This window comes from Theropithecus gelada, chromosome 20, assembly GCF_003255815.1.
Source record: "Theropithecus gelada isolate Dixy chromosome 20, Tgel_1.0, whole genome shotgun sequence".
Taxonomy (NCBI): Eukaryota; Metazoa; Chordata; class Mammalia; order Primates; family Cercopithecidae; genus Theropithecus; species Theropithecus gelada.
The window spans coordinates 45,356,743-45,380,449 of record NC_037688.1 but is presented as its reverse complement, the minus strand read 5'-3'; the positions used below and the strand labels follow the sequence as shown (position 1 = coordinate 45,380,449).

The 23,707-nt window shown below is 53.4% G+C and overlaps 1 protein-coding gene across 7 annotated transcripts in view; it reads left to right on the top strand.

Annotated features, from left to right (window-relative positions):
• KLHDC4 (kelch domain containing 4) overlaps positions 1-23,080 on the top strand; it is a 57,129-nt gene extending 34,049 nt beyond the window's left edge. For 4 of the 7 annotated variants that reach the window (XM_025370539.1, XM_025370535.1, XM_025370534.1 and 1 more), the window contains 6 exons: positions 2,115-2,274; positions 15,558-15,633; positions 19,133-19,341; positions 20,901-21,303; positions 22,399-22,521; positions 22,817-23,080. In XM_025370539.1, the coding sequence (XP_025226324.1) occupies positions 2,115-2,274; positions 15,558-15,633; positions 19,133-19,341; positions 20,901-21,303; positions 22,399-22,520 (970 nt within the window). In that variant the 3' untranslated portion in view covers position 22,521; positions 22,817-23,080. Of the gene's footprint in view, positions 1-2,114; positions 2,275-15,557; positions 15,634-19,132; positions 19,342-20,900; positions 21,304-22,398; positions 22,522-22,761 lie in introns of all 7 variants that reach the window. The other 3 variants (XM_025370538.1, XM_025370536.1, XM_025370533.1) reach the window with 2 other exon arrangements.
• Positions 23,081-23,707: the final 627 nt, after the last annotated feature.

Below are 23,707 nucleotides of genomic sequence, written 5' to 3'. Positions count from 1 at the left end.
TCTTTTTTTGAGACAGAGTCTCGTTCTGTTGCCCAGACTGGAGTGCAGTGGTGCGATCTCGGCTCACTGCAACCTCTGCCTCCCGGGTTCAAGCAATTGTCTTGCCTCAGCCTCAGTAGTTGGGACTACAGGTGTGCACCACCATGCCCAGCTAATTTTTATATTTTTAGTAGAGACAGGATTTCACTGTGTTGGCCAGTTTGGTCTCAAACTCCTGACCTCGTGGTCCACACACCTCGGCCTCCCAAAGTGCTGGGATTATAGGTGTGAGCCACTGCACCCAGCCTTGTGTTCATTCTTAAAATTTATTTTAAAACAATTGTCAGAATGCAGACATGGAATTCATGAACTTGTCAGAGCATTAATCCATCACCTGCTATGTGTAGGACAGTGAGATTGTACAGCCCCTTCCTCCTTTGAATTTACAAGTTATAAATCAAATCATAATTCATGTTTGTTTTAAGTTGCAACCACTTTAAAATCAGAACTTTGTTCAAAGCTATTTTTATCTTGTTTAAAATTATTTAGATGCCAACTTTGAGTTTTCCTTAAACACTATTCTGCATTTATAGAGAAAATATTCTGTATTTGTCTTACGTGCAAAGTAGAATCTTTGTACTGAAAATCTGCAACGTGAAATCAGAAAAAACAGTGGTCTGTAGCAGTCTTCTAAAGACGACAAGCTTCCACATTTTCACATTCCTCAGATTCTACTTATGTTAAGAGCTGTGGTCCTGCAAAGGGTGTGGTCAGAGTTGCAGTCAGCAAGTTCAGGTTATCTTTTCTTTCTTCTTTTTTTGAGACGGAATCTCACTTTGTCACCCAGGCTTGAGTGCAGTGGCGCGATCTCAGCTCACTGCCGCCTCCGCCTCCCAGGTTCAAACTATTCTCGTGCCTCAGCCTCCTGAGTAGCTGGGATTATAGGCACCTGCCCTCATGCCTGGCTAATTTTTTGTGTTTTTAGTAAAGAGGAGGTTTCACCATATTGGCCAGGCTGGTTTTGAACTCCTGGTCTCAAGTGATCCACCTGCCTCAGACTACCAAAGTGTTGGGATTACAGGCATCAGCCACTGCACCCAGCCTGTTTCGTTTATCTTAAGACCAGGTGTGGCAGCTGGTGCTGGGTAAACGCCCTGTGACTTTTCCTGTTTCACACAAAACAGGAACAAACAGAAAACTGGGCAGTTGAGACTTGGGCTAGAGCTATTTGCTCTTCAATGCTTTCCTTAAAAAATCAGTTTAGCTCTCCTTTTTGAGTAGCTGGAGAGCAGCCTCTTACCCTTTCACAATTATTCTGTCAAAGTTCCACATTAGGACGGGACGCTCTGGGTGTGCCTCTGAGTCTCCCCATGCCTGCAGCAAAGCTGCCACTTCCCTGTTCGGCCCAGTCTGTGTGCTGGGTCCGGCAGGCACTGAGCAGGGTAGGGCTGCGGGGCCTCCTTGCCACACTGTGATCTCTGGGTCCAGCAGGCACTGAGCAGGGCAGGGCTGTGGGGCCTTCTTGCCACGCTGTGATCTCGGGCACAGAGGATCGGTTTCTGTGGTCTTCAGTTTCCTGGAGCGCCCAGTCCCTTCACTCACGCCTCCAGTCCACTCTGGGGCCTTACCGCACTTCCTGCCAGGCTGTTCACCTCTCCGTTCTGATCATTCTGTTAGAGGTGTCATTCATTGCTGCCCTTACAGTTGCACGCCTAGTAACCTAATGGAATTATTTGTGATTGTGTTAACTGTTTAAGAAAATGCAGTATGACTTTCAGATTGAATTCTTCTGCCTCTGTGGGCCAGCAGTATTTCCGGTTTTCAAATGCAAACTCACACGTGCTTGTGGTCCTTTCAAATAAATTCAAACTTGAATTAAACAGGTGACTTGGTAAAAATGTTGCGCTGTCTCCAGGTAGATTGCGTCAAGATTGAGTTTGAGGAGACCTGGGGAAAGCGCCCACGTTTCTGTGTTGATTGTTGTGTTGGTGTGAGAGCAGAGGAGAGAAATGGTTTGAGTTTTTTCCCAAATAGTAGAAAATTTCCCTTTAATTTAAATCAAGTTCAGTTTTTAATGTCAGGGCTTTTCCCAGTGTTACGGACCCTGACAGTTGGTGTTACTTCGTTCTAACCAGGGATTACATCTACTACAATGATGTGTATGCCTTTAATCTGGACACCTTCACATGGAGCAAGCTGTCCCCGTCAGGCATGGGGCCCACACCCAGATCAGGCTGCCAGATGTCCGTCACTCCCCAGGGCGGCATCGTCATCTACGGGGGCTACTCGAAACAGGTAAGGCGCGGGGTGGGGAAACACGTAAGGTCCGCGTGGGGAAACAGGTAAGGCGCGGGGTGGGGAAACAGGTAAGGCGCGGGTTGAGGAAACAGGTAAGGCGCGGGGTGGGGAAACAGGTAAGGCGCGGGGTGGGGAAACAGGTAAGGCGCGGGGAAACAGGTAAGGTGCACCTGGGGAAACAGGTAAGGGCGCGGGGTGGGGAAACAGGTAAGGTGCACGTGGGGAAACAGGTAAGGGCGCGGGGAAACAGGTAAGGCGCAGGGTGGGGAAAGAGGCGCTGCTGTCTGTGGTCTCTTCAGTTTCATGAACATTGAAACTTTCACATGGGATTACTCTGGTTTAATATAAACAATTTTAATATAAACGGTTCTTTATATTGAATTAGAAGTAGATAGTGTTAATCGGCTCCACTGTGAACTTGGTGCGACTGTTGGGGCCGTGTTCTGTTCTCCACACCCCTCAGCAGTGCAGTGTGAGCGATTCTGTGTTCTGAGGGTCTCCTTCCTGCACCGTGGGTGCTCACTGCTGTGTAGTATTCCCTGTGGAATGAAATTCTCCTCGCTCCTGTTAACGGGCTTGTTTCTTCTGTAACCTGAGAGCAGTGCTGGCAGGAATGTTCTCGCGCCCACACCGGAGCCTCCTGCTGGTGGAGTGTGTGCTCCGCACATGTGCTGGCATCTCCCGCTCGTGGAGCATGTGCTCCTCGCACGTTCATTGCTGCTTCATGCTGAGGTGTCCCATTATGTGACTGTCCCACAGTTGGTGGTTCTGTTTTTCATTGGTGGACACCCGGGCTGTTTCCATTCTTCAGAAGACACAGCCTTTGGAAGCAGCTGTGACTAAAGCTGCTCTGAGCATGTCCATACGAATCTTTTGAGTGGCTACATGCGTTGGTTTATCTTGGGTAAGTGGCCCGTTCCACTTGTGCTGGAAATGTCGGGGAGTTCCGGCTGCTCCCTGTTCTTACCAGCCCTGATGGCGTCAGTCTTTCCATTTTTAGCTGTTCTGGTGGATGTGGGGTACCTCATGTTTTAATTTACATTTCTCGATGACTGCTGGTGTTGGGCGCTTTTCATGAGCTTATCTTCCCTGAAGTGTGTGTTCACGTCGTCTGCTATTTTTAATGGGCTGTATTTTTGTTAGTGAGTTGCAGAAGGTGACATTCTGGATACCTGTCCTTTTCAGGTGTGTGGATCCTCCCAGTAGTGGCATGGCTAGTCACCTTCTGAAGTGTTTGTTGATAAGTAGAAGCTTTGAGTTTTGATAAAATCTAATTTATTATGTTTTTCTTTTGTGATTATTGCTGTCTGTGATACAGGAAGACCTTGTTTACCTCCAGTAACAAAAATTTTCTTATATTTTTTCTCTAAAATTTACATGGTTTTACAGTTAGTCCTGTGATCTGCCTTGGACTAATTCTCAAGAGTAGCACGAGGTGGGTATTGAGGCTCATCTGTTTCCCCCGTATAGATACTCATCTCAGCATCATCTGTTGAAAAGGCTTTTTAGGCCGGGCACAGTGGCTCACGCCTGTAATGCCAGCACTTTGGAAGGCCGAGGTGGATGGATCACTTGAGGTCAGGAGTTCGAGATCAGCCTGGGCAACATGGTGAAACCCCATCTGTACTAAAAAATACAAAAATTAGCCGGGCATGGTGGGGTGTGTCTGTAATCCCAGCTACTCGGGAGGCTGAGGTAGGAGAATCACTTGAACCCAGGAGGTGGAGGTTGCAGTGAGCCAAGATTGTGCTACTACGTTCCAGCCTGGGCAATAGAGCAAGACTCTGTCTCAAAAAAAAAAAAAAAAAAGAAAGAAAAAAGAAAAGGCTTTTTATTCTCCGTTGAATACCTTAGGAACCTTTGTTGAAAATCACATGCCTGTGGGAACATAGGTCTGTTTCTCCGTTCGGATCCACGTCCGTCCTGACGCCAGTGTCCCACCAGCCTCGCTTTTACGCCTTTCTAGTAACTCCTGAAATACAAGTCATTCAGCTGCTGCTTTTTCAAAGTCGTTTTGACTATTCTAGCTTCTTAACATTTCTGTATACATTTTAGCATGAGCTTATTAATTTCTACCAAAAAGGGGGAAAAAAGCCTTTTCAGAAGCCTGCTGGGAATCTGATTAGAGTTGTTTTAAATCTGTAGATGAATCTGGGGGAGATTTGATGTCTTTGAGTCTTCCAGTTCTTGAACATGGATTCTCTCTCAATTTATTTTGGTTTTCTTTAATTTCTTTCTTTTTTTTTTTTTGAGAGAAGGTCTCACTCTTTCACCCAGGCTGGAGTGCAGTGGCACAATCACGGCTCACTGCAGTCTCTACCTGGGCTCAAGTGATCTCCCGCCTCAGCCCCACAAATAGCTGGGACCATCATGCCCAGCTAATTTTTGTGTTTTTTTTGTAGAGATAGGATTTCGCCACGTCATCCAGACTAGTCTCGAACTACTGGGCTCAAGCAGTTTGCCCACCTCAGCCTCCCAGAGTGCTGAGATTACAGGCATAAGCCGCCGCACCCGGCCAGTTTCCTTTACTCTCTTTCAGCAGTGTTTTTTTATTTCTCAGTGTAAAGGACTTATATATATTTTATTAAATTTATGTTTATTGATCTGAGTGGAATTCTTGAAATTATACTTTCCGATTATTTCCTGCTAGTGTATAAAAACACATTTTAGGCCAGGTGCGGTGGCTCACGCCTGTAATCCCAGCATCCCAGTGCTTTGGGAGGCCAAGGCTGCGGATCATGAGGGCAGGAGATCGAGACCATCCTGGCCAACACGGTGAAACCCCGCCTCTACTAAAAATACCAAAAAAAAAAGAAAAAGAAAAAAAAGCCGGGCATGGTGGCACGTGCCTATGGTCCCAGCTTCTCTGGAGGCTGAAGCAGGAGAGTAGCTTGAACCCAGGAGGCAGACATTGCAGTGAGCCGAGATCATGCCACTGCACTCCAGCCTGGGCGACAGAAGCGAGACTCCGTCTCAAAAAAAAAACCAAAAAAACCCAAAATTAGTTGGGGGTGGTGGCACATGCCTGTAATCCCAGCCACTTGGGGGACTGAGGCAGGAGAATCACTTGAACTCCGGAGGTGGAAGTTGTGGTGAGCCGAGATCGCACCATTGCACTCCAGCCTGGGCAACGAGAGTGAAACTCTGTCTCAAAAAAGAAAAAACACAGATTTTGTGTTTTTTTGTATATTCACCTTGCATTTTGTGATCATGCTGAATTCACTTATTTTTACTAGTTTCAGATTCATTAAGATTATGAAAGCAATCGTAATAGTGCAAATGGGGCAGTTTTACTTACTCCTTTCTTATCGTTGTGCCTTTCATTTCTTCATCTTGTTTTCCTGCAGTAGCTGGGACTCCAGCACAGTGTTGAATGGAGGTGTGCAGAGTGAGATTGCTGGGGCTGTTCTGTCTTTGGAGGGAGGCGCCTAGCCACCCACCACCAGGACCACCGGCTGTGGCTGCTTCCCAGATGTCCTTTAAGTTCTGTTCTGTTCTTCTATGAATTTCTGTTATGAATGAGTGCATAGATTTTGTTAAATCCATTTATTTATTGTATGGTTTTTCTCTTTTCAGTTTTTTAAAACTTTTAATTACATTTTACAAATTTTATCAATGAATTTAAAATATTTTCTCATTTCCCTTGTGGCTTCATTGAACTGTGGATTACTTCAGAGCGCGTTGTTTAATTTCAAGTCATTGAGATTTTCCCCAGTCTTATTGGTCGTGACTTCTGCTTATTCCATGGTGACTAGAAAACGTATTGTTTGTGAATTCAGAATGGCATTTCTGCCTGTTGCCAGGATGTTGAGATGCAGCAGCTTTCTGTGTGTTGAGCCTGGCGTCTGCAGCCTGAATGATGGCCAGTTATTCTGTGAGGTTATTCATCTGTGGTCAGTTACTCATCTGTGAGGTGCTTTGAGGTTTCTGTCTCGGTGATCGTGGCATTTGCAAGTGTGTTTCTTCCCCTCCGGTCCTCACATTCGTTCCTTCTTCCTGTCCGCTATGCTGTGTTCAGTGTCCTGAGATGGGGTCTTCCCTATACACTGTGAAGAAAGGCTGGCCCAATATTTCTGGGCTGATTTGTGAGCAGAGCTCCCTAAAGGAAGACAGCTGAACTCCGCCAGAGTCCACCTAGGTCTTTCTGAGGGGACGTGTCCTCCAGCCTGTGATTGCGAGACCACGGACAGCATCCCATGCCTCAGTTTCCCTCTGTGTGTTGCAAGTGGAGATGTGGCTCTAAACCCCCTTCTTCCCTATAGTCCTTCCCACCAGGGGATTTGCTTTCTTGCAGCTGTAGAAAAATGGTCTTTGCTTTTTAATTTCATCTGCAAAACGCAGAAAAAGTCGAATGCTTATTTGGTGCACATCAAGTCTTATTTTAGATGGTCAAGTTTAGGATTTCGGGATGTGTTACTGAGTGTTTCTTCATAAAGTGTGGGACTTGGGGGTCTCTGTAAGCTTTAAATTTCATCCCTGCTTGGCCAAGAGTGCAGCTGAGAGGACCAAGTGAGTACTGACTGCCCTAGAGCAGGGCAGTGCCTTGGGTTGCTGGACCCAGACAGACCCGCGAAGAGGGAGGCATGGCGTGGGCTGGGACCAAGGGGAGAGGGGAAGGAGATGGTTAGGGTGAGTTTTTGAACAAGGACATGTTTATGAGCAAAGGAGCAGGGATGGAAATGTGCAGAGTACGTCTGGTGGAAGTTGGTAAGCCCACTGTGGCTGGAATTCAGAGGTCTGTGAGGGTGGCGAGAGCCCAGGGCTGGAAAGGGCAGTATGTCAGGAGGCATTGAGCTCCTCCCTCGGGAACCGGTTCCAGCAAGGCAGTACCTGAGAGGGAGGGGTGCTGAGCTGGCATCAACAGTGCAGGGTTCTGGGTGGGGGGCTGGCAGGGCAGATGAGTTAAGGGGCAGCAAGCCTGGTAACGGCCGTTGTGCAGTAAGTACTCCTAGATGAGACTCAAGGAAAGGAGTTGGCTTGGGACTGGTGTCGTGTGTGGCTCTCATGAGTGGGTGGGATGACTGAGGCAGGGAGGACGCCTTTGTACAGGGAAGCTGGCGGGGCTGCAGTTGCTGCTTCTCACCTCATTTCTTAGGCACCAAGGAAGTTTCAGGCCATTCATCTGTGTGAGGCCTGTGTTTTCCTTTTGCATAGTTAGGTAATTATCATCTTGTATTTGTGAGCCATAGCTTATTTGTGTAAATAGTGTAGGCCCCAGGCAGCAGGACCCTCATGCCTGGAGAGCTCCCGGGGGAGGCGTCCGTGGGTCCTGAGCTGCCTCAGTGGAGAGCATTTCTCCTGGACGGTTCTTTTGACCACTTGGATTCCAAGACCTAGTACTAAACAGAAGGTTTCTGCCATTGCTTAAAATGTTTACAGTGGGCTGGGCATGGTGGCTCATGCCTGTAATCCCAGCATTTTGGGAGGCCGAGATGGGCGGATCACTTGAGGTCTGGAGTTAGAGACCAGCCTGGCCAACATGGTGAAACCCTGTCTTCACTAGGAATACAAAAATGAGCTGGGTGTGATGGTGTGCACCTGTAGTCCCAGCTACTCGGCAGGTTGAGGCACGAGAATCGCTCGAACCCGGGAGGTGCAGGTTGCAGTGAGCCGAAATCTCACCATTGTACTCCAGCCTGGGTGACAGAGTGAGACTGTCTCAAAACAAAAGTTTACAGTGAAGGTACTAACTGCAGGATCAAGATTTTTTATTTCTGTTACTGATTTTTTAATCTCCTGGAGGAGGGGCCGCTCCCTGGCATATGGTTCCAGAAGAGGAAGCAAAGTTTCCTCCCTGAGTGCTGGAGCACGGACACACGGACACACGGACACACGGGCACACGGACAACTCAGACGCCTCAGGGCGCTCCTGAGACCTTGGCCGGTGAATGCACCGTCACGAAACAACTCTCAGGACTCCCCCCGTGAGTGTCCTGGGCCCCAGCCTCTCCCACCCCCACGCCAGTGAACACGTGTCTGCAGCGCATCCAGGTAGCTGGAGTTCATTCTGCTGCCCTGGCAATAAAGGATTTCAGCCTTTTAATGGCAGTTGGTCAGAGATTGAACCAAGTTGATCGGAATAAACCGATTTTTTTCTTGGTGATCTTTTGTTCTGCACAGAGAAAATCACCCTATTTTCTGGAGTAGAGGCTGGCATGGGTCAGGCTTGTCTAGATACTCTGGCGTCCGGGAGGGCACCGAGAACAGGCTGACTTGGCCGAAAGCCGGGCAGGATGCCCTGGTCTAGCGCTTTCTCCCAGCAGATGCATCGTAGAGTGCAGCAGGACGGTGAACAGCCAGACCGGCTAAGCTGTATCGCTTTCATCAGAATCGCATGTCATTCTCAGCAGCTGCTGTCTGCAGCCACGTGCACCCACCCACAGTCCGACGGTGGATGATCTCAATCCACTTAGTTCAGTAGCTCTTGGCTCCGAGCCTGTGGCATTTGGAATTGCAGTGAAAAGCTTGTCTGTTTGGATTCATGAGGGATTTATCGGAATTAGTGAGAGATTTGAGTTGTGAATGGTATGGAGTGTAAAAAAAGTGGGTAGCCTAAGCAGGTAGTCAGCTGCGCCATGGCCAAAGTGGCAGCCTGCGAGAACTGACGGAAGCATCGGTACATGGCCTGTGCTTGAGCTTGGAGCTGGGGGAAGCTCTTCCTTGCTCTGGTGCCATTACACCCCCACCCCCGTGCTTTGTCCTCTTGGCAGGACCCCGCTGTGCTGTGCTGCTGCTGTGTGGCCCAGGCCAGAGAAGACCCCACACACCGTGGGCACACGCCTCTCCCCGATGCAGGCCCCGTCCATGCTCCCAGGAGGTCCTGCCACCCGCCACCCACCCTCACCTCACATTTCACTGAGCAAGTAGAGGTGGCTTGGAGAACGCCTAACCCCTGCCCGCTGCCACGCACTCCACTCTCCTGCCAGAGCTGGCGCCTCCCCGGGGGCGGGTCCTCCTCTCTGCCCTCTCAGGATCACGCCACAGTGCAGCAGCCAGAGTGACCTGCAGAGATGCAAACCAGGCCAGGTCTCCTCCATGCAGAACCCCTATGGTCCTCGTCTCAGCAGGGCTGCCTCCAGCTTCCACCCCCTGCATGTCCTTGTTCTTCTGCTTCCGTCCTCCCTGTTGGAGACAGACTTGGCCATTGTCTCCACCTGGAGAAGAGTCTCACAGGGACAGACTTTTGTCCACTTGTGTGCCTGGTGCCTAGACAGTGGCGTGCTTGACAGTGTTTGATCAGATGAAGGCCTTCTCACCCTGTTCTGCGTGGCAAGGCTCCAGAGTTTGACATGTTAAGAGCTCGGCTTCATGAAGTGGACAGTAGTGCTCAGAGCCTTGACCTTGGGGCTGTACCTGGCTGTAGATTAAGAGGAACTCAGACACCTGCCTCCTTCCTCCTCTTGTAACCAGATCCATCCCACGCTCCTTCAGGAGATGCATCTGAGAAGCCTCGGGAGGACTTGAAACACCCTCCAGGCTCTGGACTGCCACGAAGAACTGGCAGCTTTGGTCAGTATCGTAACCAGGTTTTGTAAATTTCAAGTCAGTCTGGGTCCAGCTAGCGCTTTTACTACGATGACTTGTATCCTAACAAAAGAGATGCAGCTTGTGGGACATCAGAGACCCAGCAGCATTCGCGTGTGCGAGGACTCAGTCCTTAGTATGTGCTTCCGGTGTCGTGGGAGCTTCCGGAGAGGGGGAATTCTCGTTCCTTTAGAGAATCAGGGAAAGAGCACAGCTCTTTGGAAATGGCGTGTGGATGGGGAGGGTGGGGGCACGACACTGGAAGGCTTATCACCTAGTGGTCTCTTTCCATGGACACATGGGCAGCCAAGGGCCGAGTCCTGCTGAGGACAGGGTCCTCCTTCCTGCCTGCGTTTTGACCTCAGTCGTCGTCGTGTGCCTGGTGGTCAGGAGATAGCGTCCGTGCTCAGCCAGGAGAGGGCTGTTCTCTGTACGCCCCACTGTTTCCGCGTGGCCGTGGAGCATGCTGGCAGAGGCCAGAGCATCCTTTGATTTGCCACTTGGGAGCTGAGCTCCTGGAAGACCAGAAGTAGACAGAGTTGTTGTGAGTGTGGGGATTGTGTGACTCATGAGATCCCGGCTGACCCCGGAGCCAGAGCTCCATGCCCACCAGGCCCCTGAGCTCCGTGACCAGCTCTCCCAGGTCACCAGCTGCAGGGTGGCTCAGCTTGTCTTGTGCTGGGGAATTGGGCATGACAGCGGCTCCTACTCACGTTCCAGTACACACAGACCTGTGGCCACACCTGTTTCTGGGTGTATTTTTTAATGGCGAACCTGAAAATGTTCCGTCTTGGAAAGTGATGGGAAGAAGTCTCGGCTGTGGGGTGTTCAGTGGCTGTTGACCATTAAGAAGGTGGTCTCGGATGTGGATGGGAAGGTGCCCTGGGGCCCGGCTTCAGGCGTAGAGGCAGGCAGGGCCTTGTCCCGGTGCAGACAGTCACGCAGAGGGGCTTGACCAGGTTCCAGGAGAAAGGACTGAGTGGCTGGAAAGGCAGACATGGTGGGGTCCCAGACTGGCTCTGCAGAAACCAGACTGACAGCAGTGTCCCCAAAGAGCCTGCGGCTGTGGCAGGGGACATGCATGGGCTTCTCGAACAGCTTCCCTGAAGCAGTTTTCAAAAGGAAGCTGACTGGGAGTTGTGCTGATGGCTAAAGGTAATCGACAGGGTGTTATTTTAGCAGCAGCCCTGCCGAGAGGGTGTGCACGAGTTCATGCTGCTCACGTGACAGGTGGTTGGGTGGGGGTCCTCTCGTCACGGGTACCTCTCCCACAGCCCCGCGAAACGTGAGATGCCTCCTGCGCACCAGTGTGGCTTGGCGTCTCCGCAGGGGGTCAGCGTCTCTGCAGGGCTCATCACCTGTGGTTGTGTGAGGTGAGGGGGGCACAGTACGTGTGGTTGCTGCTTGCCCGAGCTGTGCTCTTGGTGGGCCACTGGACCCGCGTCTGGCGAAGGTGGTTTAGGAGTCGTCCCCGGGCGCGTGGAGGGACAGGCTCAGTGGTATGGGAAAGAGCGGCCCCTGTGTTCTCTGTGTTCACACACGTCTACTTGGAACCGACACACTCTCCGTGCCTGATTTTACTTTCGGTGAACGTCGGTGCTGCCGTCAGCACTGTCTTCTCCCAGGACCACTCCTCTGGCCGTGTCTTGCCACACACGTTCCCCAGCCGTGGAGAGCCTTTATCTACCTACCACTGCATCGCCGGCCCCTTCTGTGACCAGGCCTGAGCCACTGCATCGCCGGCCCCTTCTGTGACTCGGCCTGATTTTATCTACCTTCCATTGCATCGCCGGCCCCTTCTGTGACCAGACCTGATTTTATCTACCTACCACTGCATCGCCGGCCCCTTCTGTGACCCGGCCTGAGCCACTGCATCGCCGGCCCCTTCTGTGACCAGACCTGATTTTATCTACCTTCCATTGCATCGGCAGCCCCTTCTGTGACCAGACCTGATTTTATCTACCTACCACTGCATCGCCGGCCCCTTCTGTGACCAGGCCTGATTTTATCTACCTACCACTGCATCACCGGCCCCTTCTGTGACCTGAGCCGGTGACGGGGCCTTGGGACCGCCCTGAGTGTCTTCTGCTCTCCCAATGATTGAAATGGGTCAGTATCTGAGCCGACGTCCAGGTGAGCCAAAGCGGCTGCATTGAGGACTCACTGCAGGCTAAGCTAGGTGGCCTTTAATTCTGCGGGAGGTGGGGTCTCATCAGGGGATGTGGCTGCAGGCTAAGCTATAGGTGGCCTGTAGTACATTGTGCGGGAGGTGGGGGACTGTTGGGACTTGGCGTGTGTGGCTGGTGCTCCTCGAAACGTTCAGGCTCAGCTGTGCTGTGCTCTGGGGTCTCAGCTGGATGCTAAGTAATTCCAGAGCCAGCCCTGTTGCGCTTACCCTCCATGTCGACACTTGAGCTCTCTCTCAGATGTCTTTGAATTCCAGCAATAATGTATTAGAATGAAGTCTAACTTCTCCAAAAATTCATGCAGATTCTGTTTATTTCTTTAGTATAGTCAAGTTGGTTTTTGTGGAAAGACTTACCGTGTGAATGTAAAGCTGGTTTGGTGTACACTAATAGAGCTTGAGCACAGGTGATCCAGAAAGACAGAGGGCAGCAAGGCCGCTGTCTCTTGCTTTCTTTGAGGACAGATAGGTTTGATTTTGGGAAAAGTCACAACACTTCAAGAAAAGAAACTGCTGTAGAAGGAGGAGTTAGAAGCTGTTGAGGAGGTTGACCCGTGGGCCCTGTTAGAGGGTGTGGCCGCCAGCCATGTGCTGGAAGGAACCTGTGGACCCGTGTGAGCAGAGCAGGCCTTGTGAAGTGCTCCAGCTCTCTGGCTTGCGTGGTCTGAAGGGAAAGTACTTAAATATTGTAGCATAAAAGATTCCCCCATAGCCTCATAGCCTGTTAATTCTAAGAAGAAAATGTTGCTGTCAGCAAAACAAGACAGTTCGCATAGACAGGTGCAGGGTTCTACAAGGAGACAGAGACCTGCTGAAGCTGATCAGCGGTTTGAGTTTCTGGTGACAAAGAGAGACGTCACCGCATTCCTTCCTTGTCCCCCCACCCGATGAAGACGTCACCGCATTCCTTCCTTGTCTCCCCACCAGATGAAGTCTCTGGGTGTCAGTTCAGTTCCCAATAATGCTAGGCCTTTAGGTTTGGAAAAGCAGTCACGGAAATGACAGTCATTTTCTATCAACCTGCTACGGAAAGAGACTAGTCTCAGTCACTGTCTGTGATGTGCAGAAACCGCATCACTTGAATTGCACAGATATTTCCAGAAGGAGAACAAAGGAGACCCAGACCCAGTTTTCACTTCCTGAGATTCAGGTCACTCTCCGTGTGGCCACTGTGGAGCCCTCTTGGTTTTAGGACACTCAGGCCCAGGTGGAAATAGGAAGGCTCTGTGGACAGTGGATCATTTCGTGTTTCAAAAGGAAAATGTTTTTCTTCCATAGTAGTAAACACAGTGCATGTTAGCTATAAGAAAAATAGCTATAAACAAATGCTTGCTTGCTCTACCAGATGGGAGGGCCTAGAAACAGTACTACCCGGGAGCCGTTCACACATCCATGCCCCCCAGATCTTGGTCTTCTTCTTTAGTTTGTTTAATTTTTGAGACGTCTCACTCTGTCATCCAGGCTGGAGTGCGGTGGCGTGATCTTGGCTCACTGCAGCCTCTGCCTTTCAGGCTCAAGTGGTCCTCCCACCTCAGCCTTGGGAGTAGCTGGGACTATACATGCATGCCACCATGCCTGAGTGATTTTCGTATTTTTTGGTAGAGATGGGTTTTTGCCATTGCCCAGCCTGGTCTTGAACTCCTGAACTCAAGCAACCTGCCCACCTTGGCCTCTCAAAGTGCTGGGATTACCGCAAATCTTGGTTTCTAAGACCTTTCTGCAGCAAAGGGAACCGGGACTCCCTTGAGAAATGGCTAATCGTAGGGCTGAGCAGGGGGTATGTAGGAGGAATTGAGCATCTTGTGGTGCCAGAGCCTGAGGCAGTGCTGAAAGAAACCCACAAAGATGGTGCAAGTCACAGGGACCCAGGAGTAGCTGTAAAGGCTCCTAGTGGCAGCCGTGTGTTATTGAACAACCCGAGCAACAAAGATGGTGACAGAGCACAGCCGAACTAACAACCCGAGCAACACAGATGGGTGGTGACAGCACAGCCGAACTCTACGTCAGTATCCACGAGACAGAGTGTACCCAAAGTCTACATAAATATCCTAAAGACCACAGCGTGTACCCAAAGTCTACGTCAATATCCACGATATATACAGCGTACCTGAAGTCTGTCAGTATCTATGAGACATAGAGCCTACCCGAAGTCTACATAAATACCCACAAGACCTTAGAATGTGCCCAAAGTCTACATCAATATCCATGAGACACAGAGCGTGCCCGAAGTCTGTGTCAGTATCCACGAGACGTGGAGCTTACCTGAAGTCTGTGTCAGTACCCCTGCGACCATAGTAGCATGGCCAAAGTCTGTGTCAGTATCTGTGAGAACACAGAGCATAGCTGAAGAGAAACTGTCAGACATGACCTCAGCCAGGCGGTCGGGGTCAGCGTCCACTGTGATGAATCCTGTTGATGGTGTGGACCCTTGATGGGACGTGATGAGATGGGCACTTCACCCCTGGGGTCGTCCTGATGATCCATAACCCCAGTCTACTGAGAAGGACAGCAGATAGTCCCAGTGGAGGGGCAGTCTGTAAGACACCTGGGCCATCCACACAGCTATCACGGTCCTCAGAAACAAGGAGAGTCAGAGACGCTGCCCCCAGCAACCTGAGGAGGCGAGAGGATGAAACGGCTGGCGGAGCCCTTGATGGGATCCCTGGGCAGGGGGAGCTGTGGGGAGCACTGGGGGCTCTGAATGAAGCGTGGGCTGCAGTCCCGGTAATGGGTCGGTGCCAGTTCCTGAGCCGTCACGAGGGCATCAAGGAGAGGAAGGTATTCTTGCCGGGGGGACACTGGTGTGGGCGCGTGGGAGCTCTCGGTACTGTCTCAATTTTCTGCAAATACGAAACTTCTAAAATAGTGTATTAAAAAATAGAGAATTAAAGTGCAGACAAATACAAAGATGAGATGGAAATGGATGGGGGCCCTCCACCCAGGGTGAGCGTTTTGCTGGCTATCTCCCTCACCACCACAGGTCCCAGGTAAGGGGTGTGGCACCAGGACATAGGGCATGGGTGCTGGGGAACAGTGCGCCTGGTCCGGCTGAGGCTCACTTGAGGCAGAGGACCAAGGGTTAAGGGACATGGAGCTCGTTGTTTTCGAAGCTTGGAGAAGTCTTTCAGTGGGCAGTGGCTGCCCTCTGCACACATTAGTAACTTGATTTCTGCTCTGAAGCCTGAATCGTGTTATTTGAACGGCGGTGGGAATTGAGAATCCACCGGGATCAGGAATGAAGAGTGACTCTAAATGGTGTCAGAGACCCCGTGGCGATTTCCACACAGACCAGGGCTGCTGTGGAAGCTGTGTGTGCCCTGACAGGAGCTCTAGTGTACTGTGTGATCGTGGCCATTAGAAAGGTGGCCGCTTCAGATGGACCCGTTCAGGGGATAAAGCCCGTCGGGTGGTGCCGGCCCTGAGCACACTGCAGGTGCACTTTGGAGCTTCGGGGCTGGTCTACAGGGAAGGCTTCCAGCCCCTTCCATCCAAAATGCGCCCACAGCGTGGGGGGTCTGTAAGCAACCACTGTAGCTGCCCCCAGTTCTCACACAATTCCTTTCTTTTGCAGAGAGTTAAGAAAGACATGGACAAGGGCACGCGGCACTCAGACATGTTCCTGCTGAAGCCGGAGGACGGGAGAGAAGGTAGAGGCGCTGTGCCTCCCGGGCGGGAGCTGGCTGGTCTGCCTGTGGCGGGAGGCGGAGCCCACACGCTCCCATGGATGTGGGGTTGCCGGTGAGCCCCTGCACCCTGCCCAGAGCGGAGGGCCTGCTGGAGATGGCCCATTTTGGGGTGGGCTGGGCGGGACAGGCTCCATAGCCCTGGTGTCTGCAGACAAAGGAGCGCCTGCTGGGCGATCACTTCTGGGGGCATTGATGATGGACTGACTCAGACACACGGCTGCTATTACCCTGCGGATACCCCACAATGGAGCAGTGAGCACAGTGCCGCTCAGCAGCTCCTGATGGGCGCCTGCAAGGGTCTCGAGCTCTGGAAGGGAGAACCATCCCGGGCCTGAAGTACAAGCCACCTGGAGTCACTGGGGCCGCCTGGCATTGTGCTGACAGGGCTCGTTCTTGGAGTAGTTGCGGGCAGCAGCTGGGCAGGCTGGGTGTGGGGCTGCCAAGCCAGGGGCCAGTGTTGCTTGTCTACAGAACTTCAAAAATCATCACCAAGACTGCTGTTGGCCCTCACTGGGACAGCCTCCAGGAATGGCCGTGGCCTCTGTCAGCTTGAGTCACTGAACTCGGAGGGCTGTCAGAATGCCTAGATTTCTAAAAGCTTTTAGCTAAACTTGGATCTAAGAATCAAAAGTTTCTTATTAAAGCACAGGGGAACAATCATTGTTCTCTGGGACTTTTTAAAAGGATGACATGGGATAACCCAGGGGACACATCCAGAGGGCCCAGGATGTGTCAGCCACTCACCACCACCTTTTTTTTGGTTGTTGTTGAGATGGAGTCTTACTCTGTTGCCCAGGCTGGAGGGCAGTGGCGCGATCTCGGCTCACTGCAAGCTCCGTCTCCCGGGTTCACACCATTCTCCTGCCTCAGCCTCCCGAGTAGCTGGGACTACAGGCACCCGCCACCACGCCCAGCTAATTTTTTGTATTTTTAGTAGAGACGGGGTTTCACGATGGTCTCGATCTCCTGACCTCATGATCCACCCGCCTCGGCTTCCCCAAGTGCTGGGATTACAGGCGTGAGCCACCGCGCCCGGCCTACTCTCACCACCTCCTATGCATGTTTCATGTTCCTGGGCATGGGTCATGTGTTGAGATGAACTGTTGGTGGCGTTTCCTGCCAGTGGCTGCCCATCCGTTCTCACAGACCTCTGAATGGGGAGAAGCCGTGCCTGTGGGGAGCGTGGACCGTCTGTTCTCACAGACCTCTGAATGGGGAGAAGCCCTGCCTGTGGGGAGCGTGGACCGTCTGTTCTCAGACCTCTGAAGCCCTGCCTGTGGGGAGCATCGGGGGGGATGGGAGTGGGCTGCTACTTTTCAATCATTAATTTCTTGACTTTGAAAAAAATTGCATTTGTTGTTGGCTGGGTCCAGTGGCTCATGCCTGTAATCCCAGCACTTTGGGAGGCTGAGGTGGGAGAATTGCTTGAGGCCAAGAGTTTGAAACCAGCCTGGGCAACATAGTGAGACACCATCTCTTAAAAAAAAAAAATGTAGCCAGGTGTGCTGGCGCGCGCCTGTAGTTCCAGCTACTTGGGAGGCTGAGATGGGAGGATTGTTTGAGCCCAGGAGGTGGAGGCTGCGGTGAGCTGAGATTGTGCCACTGCACTCCAGCCTGGGCAACAGAGCGATATCCTGTCTCAAAAAATAAATAAAAGGAGACCTTGGCATTTGTTCTGCTCCAGAGCAAGGGAGTGACGCCAGGAGGCACTGGTCGAGGGTGTTTGCCTTGGAGCTTAGCATCCCCAGTGCCATTAGGAAACCAGGGGACAGCTCTCATGGGAGGCTGTGGCTTGGGACCGGAGGGCTGGGCTAGACCCAGGAGACCCATAGGCCAAGTCTGCTTTTGTGACCCACAGCAAGTTCTCCAACCTCCCCAGGAGAGGGGACCATTGTGCAAAGTGTTTTTACCTCCTTCTTGCACTAAAATTCCTCAGGCTGAGGCCTCAAAAATACCTGAAGGGTTAATCTGAGTTCACACCCCCTTTCCTGTCAAAAGGCCAAGGTGCCTCTGCCATGGCCCTGCCTTACCGCACCCCTGGCTGATGAGGGCAGACTCGTTCTTCCAGTCAGTTTCCCAGCTCACACCCCAGTGAACTTGAACCTGGATGCTGGACTGTTTCCCGCAGGGGGGCCTTGAGCCTGTGTGCTCCGCTCCTCAGCCCCCAAGAGGAAAGCATCGTGGTGAGGAGCGGCACACCTTGTGTGCATGGGTTTCTGTCACCGGAGAGGGTCCTGCCCTGACTGTGTGGCGAGTTCTTAATGTTGGTCTTACCTGTTTCTTTTTTTTTCTTTTCTTTTTTTTCTTTTTTTTTTTTTGAGACGGAATCTTGCTCTGTCGCCCAGGCTGGAGTGCAGTGGCCAGATCTCAGCTCACTGCAAGCTCCGCCTCCCGGGTTCACACCCTTCTCCTGCCTCAGCCTCCCGAGTAGCTGGGACTACAGGCGCCCGCCACCTCGCCCGGCTATTTTTTTTGTTTTTTTTTGTTTTTTTTTAGTAGAGATGGGGTTTTACCGTGTTAGCCAGGATGGCCTTGATCTCCTGACCTCGTGATCCACCCGTCTCGGCCTCCCAAAGTGCTGGGATTACAGGCTTGAGCCACCACGCCGGGCCGGTCTTACCTGTTTCTTAACACAGTCGTGTGCTAGTGGGAATGAGGCAGGTGGCCCCGGAGCCACACCCGCAGTGGGCATGGGTGGGTGGTATCTAGCACCACACAGAATATGGCCATTTGCTGCTTCTGGTTTTTTGTTTTTGTTTTTTTGTTCGTTAGAGGAAAAAAATCTCCATTCTTTCTCCTAGAAGTGGTGGGAAGACACCACCTGCACACCGGGCTCCGTTGAAGGGTTGGCATGTCACATAGGTGTGGGCCGAGAAAGAACACAGGGCAGACCCCTCCTAAAGTAGAGCTGGCCACACTGCAGGCCCAAGGGGGACTGGCACAGGCCAGCAGGTCCCCGTGCAGGGCGGAGGGTCCCCGTGCAGGCCAGCAGGTCCCCGAGCAGGGCGGAGGGTCCCCGTGCAGGCCAGCAGGTCCCCGTGCAGGGCGGAGGGTCCCCGTGCGGGGTGGAGGGTCGCCGTGCGGGGCGGAGGGTCGCCGTGCGGGGCGGAGGGTCACCGTGCGGGTGGCCTCCCCACGGAAGCCCCTCTGTGTGTCTAGCGTGTATGCTGCTTCTGCGCAATCCCTGCCTTTCCGCTGTGGCTTGAAGCTGCCCGTGGTCAGAGGTGCTTGGGGTGTGTGGAAAGCTGTTGAATGCCAGCTCTCTTAAGGAGAAGGGTAGAACTCAAGGGGCGTCGAATGGTGTCTGTTCTTCTGCAGCGGGAGCAGGGTTTTTGCTTGCAGTCTCACAGCTTTCATTTACCCCATTCTGGGGGGCCCCTGGGGTCCTGGGTGTGTCCTGGACTGGCTCTCAGGGTCCTTCCTTCTGTTCTTATCCCATTTCCTTGCTCTCTTTTGACAGACAAGTGGGTGTGGACTCGGATGAACCCTTCGGGGGTCAAGCCCACCCCACGGTCTGGCTTTTCCGTGGCCATGGCCCCGAATCACCAGACGTTGTTCTTCGGGGGTGTCTGTGACGAGGAAGAGGAGGAGAGCCTGGCGGGCGAGTTCTTCAACGATCTGTACTTCTATGATGCCACCAGGAACCGCTGGTTTGAGGGACAGCTGAAGGTAGGGCAACCTCTGAGTGGTATGCGCCGTGGTGCGCGGCCCTAACTCGGTCCCTGCCTCCCTCCAGCAGCTTTGGGTGTCGGGGCCCCCAGAGCCCGTGAGCTCTCTCAAGAGGGGCCAGGGTTCCGTCTCTGCCTGTGTCCTGGGTGACTAGGCTTGGACAGCCCTTGGTCATGGTCCCCTCAGCCCATCCTGGATGCTGGCGGTGCTGCTGCCTCAGGAGCCACTCTCCCCGGAGTGAGGAGCCCGGGACCTCCCTGGCCCTCTGTGTGAGAAGGGTTTGCTGGAGGTCCTGGTGCAGACCAGCCTGTGTTGTTATGACATTTGAGCTCCCCTGGTTTCTGGCACCATCTTTACTGTCCGCATGGGCACAGCTGCTGTCCAGGGCCAGCCCAGCACAGGCACAGCAGTGGGTGACAGTCCCAGAAGGGGATCCCCCAGTTGGCCTCAGGGTCTCCGAGTGTACCAGGTCAACTGGACCCAGAAAGAGCCAAGGAGGGCTGGTCCCTGTTGGTTGCAAAGAGCTGCTCTTGACGCGTAGTGGCACCTGGGCTGGACACTGGGAAAACACAAGGGTTCGTTTCTGGATCCACAGTTCACCTCGCTCTTTGACTTTAGGAGGAATTACTCCAAGCAGAGTCTGCACAGGTTTCTCCTGTGGCTTTTCTTCAGAGAACGTTTTGACCCCAGCTAGTGTCACAGTTCTCAAACTGTGTCATCACAGGGCCCTTGACATTTCCCGGGATCACGGAGGACCTCAGGGAGCTTTCCCTTTCGAAACTCATTGTTGCAGAGTACAGATACAGAGTGGGTCTTAGAAGTCTAGAATGTGAAGCTGACTTTGAGTTGATCTGGAGGTAGTGATCCTTGGAAAATTTGGAAATAACCTGGCAAATGTTACCTCATGAGTTGGCAGCATTTTGTGACAAAATGGCAAAGGCTGTGACAGAAGGGTCCAAACTGACTGCTGCCACACAGCCAGGGAAATGGGACAGAGAGGGATGGACGGCTGTCCTGCAGGAGGCACCCTGGACCTGAGAGCTCCCCTTTAGAAACGTTTGGTGAGGAAGGGCCCCTCTCCGACTCGCCGTTTGTAGTAAATGAGCTGGGGTTGCGGGCCTGGCCATTGGTCTTCCTTGGGAAAGGGGAGGAAGCCCCTCAGCCTGGCTTCCCCAGCCCTTCCGGGAGCTAGCACTGTCGGTGGATTGGGTTTTCCCAAGGTGAGCGTCGGAGCCTGAGGGGCTGGTGCACTGGGTCTGGGATCTGGTGGCCTGTCCACCTCTCAGTGGAGGTGTGGAGCCGCCCCTCAGTGAGGACACGCGATGCGGGCTTTTCTCCCCCAGCCCAGGAGTGAACGGCGAGGCCAGTGCAAGACAGGAGCGTGCTTCTGCTGCCGAGTGCCTGCACCCAGGGCAGTCAGGGACAGCGCCCTCCTGGGTCACACACTCCCCACGCTTGTGGGTGGTCCCTGCAAACCCTTGCCTGGCCTCGTGGGCATAGCAGGACCGACCGCTGCCTCGCTGAAGCTGCTGCTCTCTGCTCCCTTGGTCTATTAATAGGGGCCCAAGTCTGAGAAGAAGAAGCGCAGGCGGGGCAGAAGAGAGGAGCCCGAAGGTGGCAGCAAGCTGGCGTGTGGGGGAGCTGGCACGCAGGCGCCTGTGGAGGTGGTCAAGGAGGTGGTGACCGAGGATGGGACCGTGGTCACCATTAAGCAGGTGCTCTCCGCCCCAGGCTCGGCAGGGCAGCCCCAGTCTGAGGACGAAGACAGCCTCGAGGAGGCCGGCAGCCCCACATCCGGGCCGTGTCCTCGCTCCAACACCATGCTGGCCGTGAAGCACGGGGTGCTCTACGTCTACGGGGGCATGTTTGAGGCTGGCGACCGCCAGGTCACCCTCAGCGACCTGCACTGCCTGGACCTGCACAGGATGGAGGCGTGGAAGACCTTGGTGGAGATGGACCCAGGTGAGCCAGGCGACTTGGTGCCTCCGTGCCTGGGGGCGAGAGCCCACGGTCGTGTGTCGCGTCACTCGAAAGCAAGCCCTGCAAGCCGCCCAGAGGCGGCCTGTGCCGATGCTCCTCACAGGGGCCTGTGCTCCTGCCTCCACGGTCAGACCTGTTGTGGAAAGGAGGGCCCATCCTGGGCACGTCCGTCCTTTGTCCCAGGTGCTGACAGGAGCTGCAGTTCTGGCGGCACAGGACACGGGCGCGTCTGCTGCTCTGTCCACAGCATGCTTGTTTGTGGGCGGCCGTCCGTGCCGGGCCCCAAGGCCCTGGGTCTGAGCCTCCAGCGTTGCTGTCTGACCCAGGGCGCCTCTGCTGCCGTAGTCACACGTCCCCTTTACCCTGATTGCTGCTGGACTTGAGTCACCGTGCAGTTTCTAAAGATCTGAGATGAAAGCAAAATCCACAAATCTAGGGAAAGGTAGTGAACCGTTGGCGCAGGATGTTTGCTGTTTTCTGAGGGCACCGTGAGCCAGCGTGGAGGGTGGCAGGAGGCCCTCTCGGCCAGCCGCTCCCTTATGGGGGTGCTTTTGCATGTTTGCCGTCTCGGGTCTCTGCCTTGACGCCCAGGGGAACACAGTCTGTTTTCTTTGTGGATCTGAAGGGGGCCGGGGAAGAGGAGTTAGATTTCTTTTTCTTTCTTTCTTTTTTTTTTTTTTGAGGCAGAGTCTCACTCTGTCGCCCAGGCTGGAGTGCAGTGTGCGATCTTGGCTCACTGCAGCCTCTGCCTCCCGTGTTCAAAGGATTCTTCTGCCTCAGCCTCCTGAGTAGCTGGGATTACAGGTGCCCACCACTACACCTAGCAGAGACAGGGTTTCACCATGTTGGCCAGGCTGGTCTTGAACTCATGACCTCAGGTGATCCACCCACCTGCGCCTCCCAAAGTGCTGGGATAACAGGTGTGAGCCACCGCGCCCGGCCAGGAGTTAGGTTTCACATCATGGTTCTTAAGTAAGAAGATGGAATCTCCCCAGTAAGTAGCCACCACTGTCCCGCAGCCTCCCCTGCCTGCCCCAGCTGCGCTGACATCTGTGTGTGTTCATTCTGCTTTTGAAGAAACTCAGGAGTGGCTGGAGGAGACAGACTCGGAAGAGGACAGTGAGGAGGTTGAAGGTGCTGAGGGTGGAGACGAGGATGAGGACGAAGACAGCGGAGAGGAGAGCGGTGCGGAGGACTGAGGTGAGCGGGCTGGAGCTCACGGATGGTGTGGCTGCTGGGTGTTGGTGAAAGGCTTTTCATGTTTATTGGATTTTCATTAGAATTCAGCTTTGTTCTGTAGATGCCTTGAGGCAAGTTTAAATTCTTAAAAACGGTATGTGGAGTAATTTCGGCAGCTTGCTGATGAGTGCGGTGTGCCTGTGGGCTCTTTGATGAGGTCTTCCCTGAAAACCCGGTGTTCTCTCTACCCTCCCTGCACAGGCATCCCCCTCGGCTGAATGTGTTGGTCTCTCATTCCTTCCTCCTTGCGTATCAGAAGAGCCCCCTCCAGGGGTGCCTGGCAAGTGCTGTGCCCACGTCCGCCCAGGACCCAGCCGTGTTGGGTGAAGCTCTCAGGTCCAGCTTGTGCCCTGACACACAGGAGAAAGCTGAAGGTGGGTGGCCCAGGCCAGGGCGTGAACTTTCTCCCATGATTTAGTCTTTGATGCGGCGCTGGGCCAGAAGCTCAACTGAGTGCAGTGCGGGTGGATTCCCTCAGCAGCCTGTGTGTTGTGTAAAATAAATTGGACTTGAAACAAGACCACCGCGAGGTTTTCTTCTGTGCGGCCCTAGGCACACCCAGTCTTCCTGGGGCCTCTGCCCCGGGCCAGGACTGGCCTAGGGCAAGACTGCCCCTCACTGGAGGGTGGAACTTTGGACACGAAGGACCCTCAAGAAGCAGGTTTCTGCGCCCGAAACCCCGGAATATGCTGTGCTTTGTGCCTTCTACAGAACCAGAAGAGGGCCCTGAGTTCCCATCCATCTTCACACTCGGCATCAGCCTTTGACGTCTGGAAACTGAAAAGCAGGCCAGGGCCAGTGCACACCTTCCCTGTTCTCGTTCATGTATGGCACTGCTGGCCGACTCCACACGGGGATCTCCTGGGGGGTCCCTTGTGTGCAGCGGCCTCACTCCTGGGAGCCCCGTACCCCCGCATGGTCTCTGGTGAGGCCCTGGTGGTCCCTGTCGGGTTTAGGATTAGCATTTGCAAAGCGACAGGATGGGAGGCCGGAGGGCGAGGGCTCCCAGCGTCCCCACATGGCTGCCACCAGGTATCTCTGGCCAGCTCCTCCTGGCTCCCGCGCTGCAGCGCCCTTGCCCCCGCAGGCTGTGGTGCGCTAACCCCACCCGAGGCCTGCTCCAGTCCGAGACTGAAGGCCGGTTCAG